Source organism: Pteropus medius, unplaced genomic scaffold (genome assembly GCF_902729225.1).
Source record: "Pteropus medius unplaced genomic scaffold, Ma_sr-lr_union100, whole genome shotgun sequence".
In the NCBI taxonomy this organism is placed as follows: Eukaryota; Metazoa; Chordata; class Mammalia; order Chiroptera; family Pteropodidae; genus Pteropus; species Pteropus medius.
This window is the reverse complement of record NW_024348242.1, coordinates 213,090-226,517: the sequence shown is the minus strand read 5'-3', so window position 1 is coordinate 226,517 and position 13,428 is coordinate 213,090. Positions and strand designations below refer to the sequence as shown.

The window sequence follows — 13,428 nt, the reverse complement described above, 5'->3', positions numbered from 1 at the left end:
TCAGGCGGGAAACTGTCTTTCTGAGGCCGATGACGCAGATGAATGTCAGGGACAGAGGGTATGGCTGCCGCTGCAGCTCGTTCTTAAAGATGTATGAGACTGTACCCGAGGAACAGGAAGTACGCGCCCCAGACACACCCACCAGACAGCCATTACCTGGCTGGCCTCCATCGATAAGGCTTCTAGCTGTCCTTCGAGTCTTGTTTTTTCTTTAAGAACCTGCAACATTTCATCATGAGTTTCGGCCACGGAACTTCCCACGGACACGCTGGAAGGAAAGGCACGAAGGGTCAGGTGGTGGGAACGTGACTGCTGGTTCTCTCCTTTCCATGTGTCCATGCCCTTGAAACCCAGCGCCGCCCTGCTGCTGCCCTCCCTCCCAGTTTTAAAAATAAGTGACAGGGTTTCCGCAGAGAGCTCCCGTGAACGCTCACACTGCAGGCAGGCATCTCGGGCAGCCCCTGGACCGGCCTTTAGAACGTGAGCCCAGGGCTGCGCCGGCGGGCAGAGCACTGCGGTGCTGCAGACGATGACTGGGCAGCCCCGATTCCACGTCCGCCACGCAGCACATGTGGTGCACGGGACACGTCAGAGCCTAAGGGTTAGGAGAGGAAGCGGCTGCCTGCCCACCTGCTGCCGACGCTGCCGGCCCGGCTCCGCACCTCCCCATTGACGGCCGGGGCCCGGTCTTGGTGCTCGGCTGTGGCGGCCTGGAGGACATCCGTGATGGACGGGAACTGGCCCAGGGAGCTGGCGGCGACCTCCTGGCCACCGACCATGTAGGAGGCTTCCCGCGCGCCCACAGTGTTCACCAGGAGGCCGTGCACCCCTGGGGCGGAGACGCTGCTGTAGGAGGAGCTGTCACTCTCGTCCCCATCGGCCTCAGACACATTATCTCCCACCAGGGACACATTCTCCAGGCGGCCCTCGGCCCCAGGAGACAGGCTGACCTCCGACACCACCGCCGCCGCACTGCCACGGTGCTGCTTCAGGGGACCGCCGGCACGGTCCGCGGCAGGAATGCTTCCGCCAGAATTCCCAGCGTCCGAGTCTTCGGTTCTATAGTCAGCCAGAGACCGAATTTTGCTTGATCTGGAACTTTTTTTCTCCTTAGGATGTGCCAGGAGTCCCAAGCTGCCCACCTTCGGCCCCCGAGGGACACTGGTGCGCAGGAAAGAATATTCCTTTGTCATAGCCACGGCATTGGCTCTTGGTAAGTTTTCTGGGTTCAACATGAGTTCAGGATCAAGCGTGCTAAAAAGTCTCGTTTTAGTTGCAGGTTGACTGGACTGAGAAGGAAAGGAAAGCACGATTATTTAAAATCGACAAACAGCATTTAAAATGTGGCACCAGAAAGGCTACGCCAATCGCATTCCTTCCGCAGGCCCTCAATCCTTTGCAGGCTCACTGCCTCTGTGCCACGTCCAGCGGCCAATCCAAGCACGTGCCTTTAATGGCTGTGGCTTGTTAATACTAGAAAACATTAGAGCGAGTCCTTCCTCAGCATACTTCCTTTATAAATCTCCTGGCTATAGGGTTGGGGTTAGGGCTAGAAAAAATAATAATAAAAAAATTTTTTAAAAAATCTGGCTATTCTCCCATATTCATTCTTTTAGAAAAACTTGAAAATTTTCTTCAAGTTAAAACAAAAGTCCTGTTGAATTACAACTATTTAACTTTATAATTATTTACAGGACAATGACCTGTTCTCTTCCACTTATTCGTATCTGCTTGCAGGTCCCCGAACCAAGGAAGTTATGTAGTGTTCATCTAGATTCTAAACCATGTTTACTGCCATTTCAATTTAATGCTTAGATATTTTATCATTTTGTTATTGTAAATATTACGTTTTCCCACTAATATTATAACTGGTCATTATAACTATTGTTTTATAATTTATATTTTTAAATCAATTTCCTGAACCCTCATTATTAATTTTATAACATTACAAATTTATGACTTTGTATTTGGCGTTTACAAGGCATTAACGACACCTGCAAATAACAGTAACATCTCTCTTCTTTTTCAGTAGTTAGACTTCTTATTTTTCTCATATTACCACGTTAGCCAGAACTTCCCAAAGAGCCTTGAGACACGGGATGAAGGAAGACACTGTTGCCTGCTGCTATTTCAATGTTTCTCTTACGGAGAAACACTTGTCCCCATGCTATTCCACAAAGTCGGTGCGACCCCAGCGGGGCCGGGGGATGTGGGAAGAACAGAAAGCATCTCAGAATGATACTGGGATGCAAGTGGAAGGATGAGCATGAACAGCTAGGGCAGTGTACAGGGTGTGGGGATGGACAGGCCGGATCACCGGATGTTAGCATGCAGTGGCAAGGTGCCATAATCAGATCCATGAGAATGAGAAAAACAGCAGAGAAGCTGAAGACTCAACGCAGCCCGAAGTACGGGTGGGATCTGTAGCTACTCAAGAAGCACCACAGTAAGGCAACGTCGTGACCACTGGGGAAGACAGACCCGCAAGGCCACGGATCCCTCGGGAAAACAAATGGCCAACCCTGATGGGGACTTGTCACTATGAAATCATTCACTGAAACCAACTTTAAAAATTAGTTTTAATTTTAAATGATTTTAGTGTGACATTTTTCAAGTCCGCAGAAAAACCGGACGACTGTGAACATTCACACTCCCCTTGCCTGGAGTCACTAAATGTGGTTAAGGGACTGCTTTCGCCAGCACCCCAACAGAGTTCTGTACCCAAGACTGATGCTAGCACGTCATGTAGACACGCTCAGCATTATGTATGACATGGCACACACGCTAACTCTGTATGGCGGAGTTATCACTCATAAACAGCCGAGGCCCAGGGCTGGCTGGCTGCTCAAGCACAGAGACCAACGATACCCGTGTGTTTGCCGTCTCTGCTTTTCAAATGGCAGATTTAGGAGTAAAATATGCTTCTTCCAAGGGAAGAAGGCTCGGACGGGGTAGGAACCAGGCCCTGCTGGAATCTGCCCCAAGGGTGGGACCCTTATGAGAGAAATGGGTCTTTGTGGAAAAGCACCGAAGCCCATTCCAGCACAGAGAAATAAACAGCAGGCCCCAGAAGCATGTCTGACTCATCGCTGCCTTTCACACGTGAAGTCTCCATGAACTTGCTCAGAACAGGGACTCACTCTTTCCTGCTGGCGCTTCACCCTGTACTGTTTGAGCTGTTCTTCCAGCCGCTTCCGAGCCTGCAGTCGGACCTGCTCCTCCTTCTCCAGGGGCAGCGAAGCCTCTGTTGAGCCTGGGGGCAGAATGGCAATTTAGAAACTCAGAAGGCATCAGGGTACAAAGGACAAATCATAAGAGCAGTTTGGCAGTTTTGTGTTTAATTACCAATATGACTTAGCTTCTAAACAATGCACAACCATCTACTTTGAAAGGACTACCTCCAGATGAAGAAAACACAGTGAGCCCTGGACAATGGCTGCAGACAGGACCCACCCAAGCTTTGCGCTCAAGCCACAAAGACACTGCTCCCTACCACATCCTGTGGATACAGCAAGACACGGGCCACTGTGCCTGAGTAACAAGGAAATAAAATTCAGAGCTCGTGCCGTGGTGAGCGTTGACACTCAGGGGTCCTCGGCCCTCGTCCAGCTCTAACACTGACCTCTGATGTCACAGAGGAACGTCGGGAGCAGTCTTCATGGAATCACACCCAGTCACACCATCATTTCACACCAAACGTACTTTCTTTGTGCAGCTCCATTTGGAGGTAAATTTGATCCACAGCTTACATTTCTTCCATAACGAGTCACATTGTATTTTTGGCCAATAACAGAATCTAAAATATCAAAACCCAAACCTCCACTCTGGGTAATAAAGGGCTGAACAGTCAGTGCGAAGGTACACTGGTCACATGTTTTTCACCAGACACGCACGTGGGACATCGGGAGGACCCAGGGGATGGGCGGAGAGAGCAGACAGTGTCCTAGTTTAACCATTTCCAGATGGCGCCACCTTCAGATGTAGGTTCTGAGGATGTAAGCAGCTGTTGTTTTAAATAACCTGACACCTGAGCAGTCGCCAAGAATTTCACTAGGAATTCACCGATGCCATTACTACTTTGTGCGTTTATCACTGAAGAGACCTCCTGTACTTCTCGAAAAGCCAGGCGAAATGCTCCAGATGCAGAAACCTATGGCTTCAAGAGGAAACCCAACACCACCGACGCTCACCAGGAAGAGCCACAGGCACCCAGGGCTTTTAGCTGATGTCTCTTGGCTTAAATGTTGACAACTGGTTTATAGAAAAATTTAAAACGTACTACAGCCCTAACAAAATAATGCGTATGAGGAAAAAGGCAAACAACCCAAAAGAAAAATGGGCCAAACATATGAACAGACAATTCACAGAAAGGAATGGCCAAAGGAGTAACAGATAAAAACATGCTCAAACCTTCCAGGAATCAGATAAGTGCAAGCTGCTAATTAAGTAATAAGGAAGCATCAGAGCGCCCCCTCAGACTGGTGAAGACTGAAAAGCATCTGTGTGCAGGAGGGTGGGGGGCATCGTCCTCTCGTGGTTGCCAGTGGCATGGCAACTTGACCACGTGCGATGGAAACAAAAGCACCTGTTGCTTCTAACCAGAAGGTCTGCTACTGGGACGTAGCCCCTAGAAACGAAAGCAGTGATGCTGAAGACACGTGCACCGAAACGCCGCAGCATCAGGCACCGCGGCCGATGGAGGGCTGCAGAGGCCCCCGACCAGCCTTCTAAGAGTGAATCGAGCTGCAGCAGACAACGGCGGCAATCGCCACATGAAAACGCTGAGTGAGAAAAACGTGCAATAATGGGAACGTGTGATCCCATTTTAACAATGACCCCAAACCTATCTGTTTAGAGAGGCCGGGAAAGGGTCATATGAAAAGGCGCTGAATCACACAGGCACTGAAAGTGGGGTGCGGGGTAAAACAGCACGCGTGGCGTGGTCCTGTGAGATGAAATGACGAGAAAGCACGTGGTAGACAAAGGCCTGGAGCTTTCTTTGGCTCATCACAGGTGGCCAGTGTGTGACCTGTTCACCCCTCAATACGCAGGGATCAGCACGAAATAAACGCTAAATAAAACACGTCATAAAAGAGAGCTTTCCAAGTGTAACCTTCGAAATTAAGTTCCCACTGGCTGCCTGCTCGCCACCCAGGGTGACGACGACGCGCACACAGGCCCCTCGGATCGGACCAGGACGGTGCATTCTCTAAAGTAGAGTTATCTGATTAACACACAATCCACCACAATAGCAAAATGGTGCATGGCAGAGGGACGAGCAGTGACCTGGGAGGGCGTGTGCCTCTGCAGATGGCGAGTGACAGGGGACACGGGAGGGGGCGGCGGGATCGGATGCTTACACAGCCGCGTTTCTTGCATAGGAAGGCTGAGCCTGAGAGACTGCAGAGCTTCTTTTCTACCACTGCCCTCAGCACTAGGCCCCTGAGACTTCTTTAGGTTGTCATGGAAACCAGCCACACCTGGAGGGGCATCAGGACCCATGGGGCTTGTGGGGGGACTGAGAGCCGACGGAGGGTCTGGGAGCTGTGGCGTCGGCCCATTCTGACAGGTGTCCCCCTTGTTGGGTACGTCCAGGCTTCGTCCTTCACTTGCAGCTCCGTTTGCCTCGACGCTGGCACCTGGAAGAGAGAACGGGGCTGGGCCATCACGGATGTAACGACCGGGCCAAGCTGTTTTTCAGACATGCAGCCAAAACGGGACAAGAGAGACGCTAGAGACGTGAGCAAGAGCAAGCGCCAGACTCCGAATCTGTCCAGTCCGGGCAGGCGGCAGGCCCTCGTTCTCCGGGGGGCGGGAGACGTGGGACCAGCCGCTCCGCCTCCCAGGGCCTGGCACCGTCACCCCTGGGTGCCCTCGCCCTCCGCACTCGGGCTGCAGAACTTCGGTAGTAACGGGTTCTTTTCATTTAAATAAGACCATGAGAAATCTTATGAAAGTTTGTTTTAAACCTATAGCAAAAGAAAACAAATGTTTAAAACACAGCTGACAACGTTTCCAACAGGTGTTGGTAACCACAGAGCTAATCAGAGCCATAGTCACAAAGGGCTGATTCCAGTCATTCCAAAGTATAAACATCCTCCAAAATGAGAAGTCTAAGGCAAAGAGGTGGATCCGCTGACCGGGACGGCCGCGGCAGATCTGAGCACAGAACCCAGAGTCCATGCTTCCGCGCGGCGACCTGCTGGGTAAAACCCAAGTCCAAACAGTGCCGACCACACACCACAGGAAGCTCAGCTTCACCCACGAACACGTGCGCACACACTTGTTTGTGCACGAACTAAAACTGATTTCCTTAGCAGAAGGAAAAGAGAAGACAGACTCCTTACAGTTAAATGACGAGTCTTCTCCCTGCCCTGCAGCCTAGTGGGCCACTGGCCGGCCGTGGGAGAACCGAGATGGCGTGTGGGGGGAGGGGGCTTCCAGGCAGGGCAGCACGGCCCTAACGCCGCACCCCGTGGTTCCGTGAGGTCCCAGCATGCATCTGGGAAAGTTCTCGTCACTTAAAATGTGAGTCCTCACTAACGGAGCTACTTAGCCATGCCTCCCCGAAAGGGAAAGCAGAGCACAAACAGGAGCCGTGGGCGCAGAGCATGGCAGGGGCCCGACTGCAGCCCTGACGCACGGTCTGCTGTGTGTGCGGCGCGGGGGGCGGAGTCTTGCATTTCAGATATGAGTTAGTCCGCTCCATACCACTTTCTGATGGCTTTATAGATCTGGGAGTCTCTAAAACCTTACTGTTTACATAACAAAGTGATTTTCAAGCATCACGTTGCACTTTAAAAATATCTAAAAGTAGGAAGGCCCAATAAACAGGACTACTGTTTGCAAACGGAAGCCTGATATGGACAGATGTCGATGATGACGGGCGCTCCCAAGTGCTGGTTTTCCATGTGTGTCTTCAGCCTCGTGGCCACCTGAGATGCAGGCACCACGAATCTGCTGTTTACACAGAAGAGTGAGGCCAGCATAAATCAAGGGTCCCTCCAGAGGGTTCATCACACTCTGTGGCGGATCTAAGAGCTGGGTCCCTGCCCGCCCCGCTGTGGAATCCTTGGTCCAGGGTCCACGCTGTTACTGGCCCCACCTGACATTTAAGAAGCACTAATCAGCAAAGCCATTTTAGGTACTAACACACCATTTTACAAGAATCAGAATGCAGCTGCTGCTAGTAAGTCGGTACATATATACTCGACAATTTCCAAGCACACACTGTGCTGAACTCCCTGAGCAGGAAAGGGCACGAGACCTGAGTGAATAATTTACCCTGCATCTGTGATGGACAAGTAACTCATCGGCTAACAGGCAAATGTGATTTGATAATCCTCAGATCACTACGGAAGCATTAATGGATTCCAGTTAGCAACATTTCAGCAGCCGGCCGGCCGGCCGGCCAGATGGGCTGTTAGTGACCAACGCCGTGTCAGTGGCCACTCCCGCTCCGCCCTGCTGGGGCAGAAGTGGGACATTCCCTGCTCTGTTTAACACACATGGCACTCGATTTAAAGTTGGTGCCAAGTAAGCAAAACACTCATCTGATTACCAAAAACACACTTTGAGTGAAAAGTTCATCGTGGTCTTAAACATCGGTCTCCCCCATCACGTGGTCTCCCCGCCACGTCCTCCCGCTCAGGGGCAGAACATCTGCAGCACGCAGAGGAGCTGGTGACTGACACTGACCTTTGTCCCACTGGTCAGGCGGAGCTGGCGAGCCCAGGGGTGTCGGGAGGGCGTCGGGGTGAGCTGTGGCACCACTGCTGGGTCCATCCTCCAAGAGGCCATCCTGCACAGCCAACATGCCGTCCATGGTCAGGACGACACAGGTGGGGCTGACGCTCAGGGGCCGCAAGCGAGCTGTTGGCAGGTTTGGTTTCTGCCATCGCAACAGCCTTGAGCTCCTGGGAAGGATGGCATTCGGTTTTCCATTTTCAGAAAAAGACTTAAAGTCTCATGAATGGCTTGAAATCAAACCAAATAAGGTCATGACACCTAACAGGAGAGAAAATAGAAAATATTATGAAACTCCATTTGTCAGATTTAAAGAAACGATGCTTCCCAATTTGCATCTGTATAATAAACAAATACAGATTTATTCATTCGACAAACAAGCCTTGAGCACACACAACATCCTGGGCTTTGAGGTGAAAGGCGGAACCAGCCACGCCTGGGCCACCTCTAAGGCGCTTGCTGGCTACTGGTGCTGGCTAAAGATGGTTCTGACGAGACAGAGCAGCTCAGTAATTTGCACTGTAATTGTCACAGGTGCCATGAAGCTGGGGGGTAGGGCTTGAGCGACTGAGGAATGAGTTTTTATTTGAGAGTAAAGAGCCACATGTGTGTGGCCAGTGGCCTCCACAAGGGACACACAGGCCTAGGTGCTCAGAGGGCTCACAGCAAGCTCCCTTCCAGGAGGCCTGGGGACGGTGCCAGGGACCCGGCTCAGCACCAGGAGGGCAAAGTGAAAGAAGCAGCTGCAGGGAACATGGGAACTATACGCTGTATAGTGGGGGGCGCGGCGGTGTCAAGGACACATGGAAGGGCAGCCGCCTTGGAATGGGGGGCAGAGAGCGCATCTCATGGCAGGTGACCAGTCCTGTCTTTCATTTCTAGCAGGATCTAGGCTAAGGTTAAGGAAGAAGCTGGTTTTCGCTTCTGAACTGTACTGAGGATACTGTCATTTCACCAACAGATAAGGTGTGACCTATTCTTTAATCTATAGAAACGCTGGCATTTACTTCCTTCAAAATAGGTTTCATGTCATCCTATGTTCCGTTCTGTGTTTCACATGTTTCAGGACAAAAAGCTACATGACTTTCCAATCCAGCTTACAAATCCCACAGTCATTTTAAGACCAGAGCCTAGGCGGTGGCCCTCACAGGAGTGGCTGACACTGCTCAGTGGCAGGGGGACGTCGGTGTGCCTGTTCCTCCAGGAGCATTTACACTGATAATCCTCTCTCGGCCTGTCACCCGAGAACAGGTACCCGCTGCTGGTTGGCATCACCTGCTCCACCAATGTAGTGAATGACTAGTGATGAGAATGTCCTTTTGTGCAGACTCAGGAGTGTTTGGCTTGCAGCTAAATGACCCACACACTCCCCTCTGCTGCCTGGCACCCTACAAGCCAAAGACACTAAGAGTTAGTACTAGTGCTGTTAAGAATAGAAAAAGGTTGGATCTACTATTAAGCATGAGACTAGCACTAAGGGTTTGTACCAACAAGGACTGTGAATAGACGTGAGTGAAAACACGAGTAACTGTGATCCACTGCCGCTCGCCAGAAAGCTCTGGCCACCTGTCTGGCTCATGGCGCCTGGCTCACGGAAACATTCCAAGACTGAAATGACGTCTGAATCAGAGAAATGAAGGGCGTCATCGAGGCTGGCCAAAACGTGACCCCGTGCATGACGCGATGGGTTCTCACTCCCGCCGCTGTCTTTACAATCACTGGTCACCCCTTTCATCCCAGACAGGTTCCCAGGTGGGGGGTAGGAGATGGACCCTTGGAGGCTCCACACCTATACCCGCACATCCCAGAGACCCATCTGAATATCACTGCTTCGCAGGGTCCCAGCTCCATGGAAGACCACTGCAATGCCACCAAGCCTGCCTCCCAGCCACAACCCTAGGAACTCGCTGGGCAGCAGGTGTAGGAAGCTAGCCCGGCCGGGACGAGATGCTCTAGAGAGACTGCCCTTTAAAGAGCAAGGTGAGGCACATCAGCACAGGATAGCCAAGCTGTGCCCTGCATCTCAGGCTGGCCACTTCAAGGACAGATGATGTGTAACAACAAACATGGGGGAGCACGGAATTAACTGTCACTGTACACGGCACACTGCACGTAGTCACCCTGACAAGTTCCTCAACAAAAGAAAAATGTTTGTATTGTGATGACACATGGGTGAAGATGTCTAAATCACTGTAGTGCTCCCCGTGATGCACGCAATGACACGAGTGCTTTTCAGGCGGGAGCTGGTCCCTCTGCTACAGATGCCTTTCTCGCCTGGACCACAAGGCAAATTCCCATAGATCACTCCACGTCTACCACTAGGTGCTGCTCTGAAGTCTCTCCTGGGCCTCACGTAAAGCACCTGGCCGGGCACACTCCCTTCTGCCGTCACGATGCCCCTGCGTGCACAGCACACTACGACCGTGTGTATGCCCATCTCCTCCGTCGTGCTCCAAGATCCCTGGAAGCAGAAACCACCGCCAAGGCGGCCCCGCTAAACGCACCCTACTCACGGTGCTGCCCACCGCAGGCTGCTGATGTAAAAGCTTTGGCTCTGCCAATTTCCACCCTTTAGAGACCAAGCTAGTGGTTCCAAAACAAAATACAGTGTTTGCATCCATGAGCATCAGCACTGCCTTTTCAAATACAGGAAAACTATTCCAACTACAAATACTTGGGAGCTACAGTTCCAATGAGGGACAAAGAACGCCCCTGAGGGTACCAAGTGGGAGGCCGCAGGCCAGATAAGCAATGTCACCTGGACGAGAAGGTAGAGAAGCGCAGCCTGCAAGACTGGACTCATCTCCTAAAGACAGAACCTGCCAAACAGACAAGGGAGAGCAGAGGGGCAGCCAGGGTGCTGCAGAGGCAAATGTGACACCGAGGCACGTGGTGACAACACCTGACCTTGACACTGCCTGGGAAAGGGAGCACTAGCTGAGATCGAGGTCTGCTGATGAAGTCTCACCAAATATGGAAACGAACTTGTCAGCTGTCTGAGCCCAATACCATCACATACTCTACTCGTTTAGTTCTCTTTATTTGGATTTCTTACTAAACAAGAAACTTTTTGATTCCCAAGTAGTCCTACTCACTCCAGAGCGAGCTGGTGCAGCCGTCCAGGACACGAGACCCATGACTGTGGCTTGTTCTAGTAACTCATGAAGGTGGCTCCTATTCACACGCTTTTCCTGAAGCTAGACAAGAGACAGAACTCACTGACTGGCCAAAGCACCCTGGGGAGGTGACACTCCTCCCCGTGGATAACAAACCGGCAGTCTGTCCATCCTCGGTCTCCTGTGAATTTTACTTAGCATGACTCAGTCGTTCAGGGCCTCATGACCTCAGACTTTTGACAAAAACAGGATGAGGAGGAGAGGCAGACAAGGAAGCTGTTATTACCAACATGCACTGCACTGGTTTAAAAAAAACATTAAAAAGTCAGTCTTATTATAGTACCATTTTTGGCTAGCCGCATTCTGCTGTTTCTTGGAGGGAAAAGACTGGGCAAAGCTACCACTTAGAAATTTGCCAAGTGTACTTAACTCTAGGTTCAACCCTGTCTGATAGCAAGGGACTTCATACGGAGAAAGTACTGTCTCAGGCACATATGTGACTTCTAGCTTCCCTCACACAGCAGATTACACGAGTTCGATATGTGCACATTAACAGCTCCACCTTAAGTTGTTCCTGTTGACACTGTGAAACAACAGAGTATGGCAAAGCTAAAACAGAATTTCCTTAAGACAATAATGTCTAGTTGAGGCCATACTAGTAACTAAAAGTAAACAGGGACCTATAAACAAAGTGAAAACCCTGGCAAGCTCGTGTCACTGCGCAGAGCACTACGTAAACAAATGACAGGCTCAGGCATCGGACATCTCAGCTTCAAGTCCTGACTCTCCCGCCCTAAGCTGTGAGATCGCAAACAGATTTCTTAACCACTCTTAGCCGGTAAGTAAGAGGATGAAAAAAAAGAATACAAAATTTCCGCCAGGATTAAATGCAACATGGCACAGGGTCTGTCCCATGCCCTCAATAAATGGTAGCTGTTATTAGCGTTTTCCTTTCAACGGGCACTTGTCAAAATTGGTACTTAAAAGCCAACTGAATACATTCTCACTTAAGGAGGTACGCTGCTGCTTAAAGCAACTAGCCAAAAACTAAAATTAAGTTAAACAGGCTACTTTTGAATCTGAGTAATGTCAGATCAATTTTATTTCTTTTTCTCACTATTCAAGGTAGACTGTAACTGAAAGCTACCACTCCAGTAAAGGGTTGCTTGTAATATTAAAGAGAAAATTCAAAGTTTAAAAAACCCGTGAGTCACCTGTATATGGCTTAGAACGTCCCAGTGGTTTCCAACACTGACAATAAAATCCAAGCCTGTACCATAAACTAGGAAGCTGCGCACCGCCCGGCCCCGCCCTCCGGCCCCTCCTGGTCCCTCTCAGTTTCCTCCTTTCTCATTACACCTTTGTCACCCTTGTCCACCTGAGCGCACCAAATTTACTCCTCCCTTAGGGCCTTCAGACTTGGATTCATACTGCTGGAAAAGTCTTATTCCACAACTTTGCACAACTGGCTTCCTGTCTGTCACTAAGGTCTTGGCTCAAAAGTCACCGACAGACCCACCCAAGCACCACCCAATACTCTCCGCAATTACCTCCTTACTGTCTGAACCCGTCCCCTGGAGCGCGAGCTCAGCGAAGGCAGGGACCTCACCCCCGTATCTCAGGATCTAAGTGAACAGTGCCACACGACTGACAGGCAACAAGTATCTGTTGAAGTCTGAGCTGTTCACCTGCTTCCTACCAGTGGTAAGGCCGGGCCCACTCCCTCCGGAAAGTATCACTGCACCCACTGCACCGGAGAGACGCCTCTAACACCGGAACGAGACGGAATCCAGGTGGAGGGAGAGGCAAAGAGCCACACGGATTCTTTAAGCCCGGCTTCGCACAAACCACGCGGCACCATGTCACGCTTGTCAGCTCGACAGCACCTCTGAGAAAGGACCCGCGCTGCCTGAAGGGTTCTAAGCAGCTCCAACAGCAGCTGCGGGCATCTCTGGGACAAACCACGTCCCGTCGCACGCAGACAGCGTTCCGGAGGGCTCGGATGTAAGGACATTTACGAGGCCAGTTCCGCTAACACCTGCACCGGCCGGCTTCCAGGCCCCGAGGCTACCAACCGTGAGGGGCCAGAGGAGCGCTGGGCGTCGCCGCTCCAGGAGGAGACGCGGTCGGCCCTCCGGGTGCGCCCGACCCCGCCTTGGCCCCCGGGCGCCGTCTCGCCCTCCCCGGCGGAACCCGGCCTGGGAGCTTCCCGTGACCCTCACCCGGGTGCTGAGGAAGCCGCGACGGCGGCCCGGCCCAGCCCGGCGGCTCTAGCGGAGACGTGGCCGCGCGAGGGGCGGGGCGCGGCGCTGCGGCGACTTCGGGCCCCCGGGAAACAGCCCGCGCGCGCTGCCTCCGTTCCGGGGGAGAGAACGTCCTCTTCTCGCCGGCAGCCGCCCTCGGGCCGGAACTGCTCCGGCCGCAGGGCCGGGGCCGAGCCCACTCACAACCGGCCGGAGGCGGATTGCGGAAAGAGAGTCCGCGGCTCTTTCCCGCGTACAGACGCAGCTTCCTGACTTGCGGGACGAACTCCGACCGGAGGCTGGACAATTGAGCTTCCGGCGGA

The 13,428-nt window shown here is 52.0% G+C and overlaps 1 protein-coding gene across 8 annotated transcripts in view; it reads right to left on the bottom strand.

Annotated features, from left to right (window-relative positions):
- GOLGA3 (golgin A3) overlaps positions 1–13,384 on the bottom strand; it is a 36,755-nt gene extending 23,371 nt beyond the window's left edge. For 2 of the 8 annotated variants that reach the window (XM_039879170.1, XM_039879178.1), the window contains exons 1-6: positions 13,085–13,384; positions 7,699–8,007; positions 5,361–5,639; positions 3,141–3,253; positions 631–1,289; positions 157–268 (exon numbers count right to left, since the gene is read on the bottom strand). In XM_039879170.1, coding sequence (XP_039735104.1) covers positions 157–268; positions 631–1,289; positions 3,141–3,253; positions 5,361–5,639; positions 7,699–7,825 — 1,290 coding nt within the window. In that variant the 5' untranslated portion in view covers positions 7,826–8,007; positions 13,085–13,384. The other 6 variants (XM_039879177.1, XM_039879172.1, XM_039879175.1 and 3 more) reach the window with 6 other exon arrangements.
- Between the last annotated feature and the right edge of the window lie 44 nt (positions 13,385–13,428).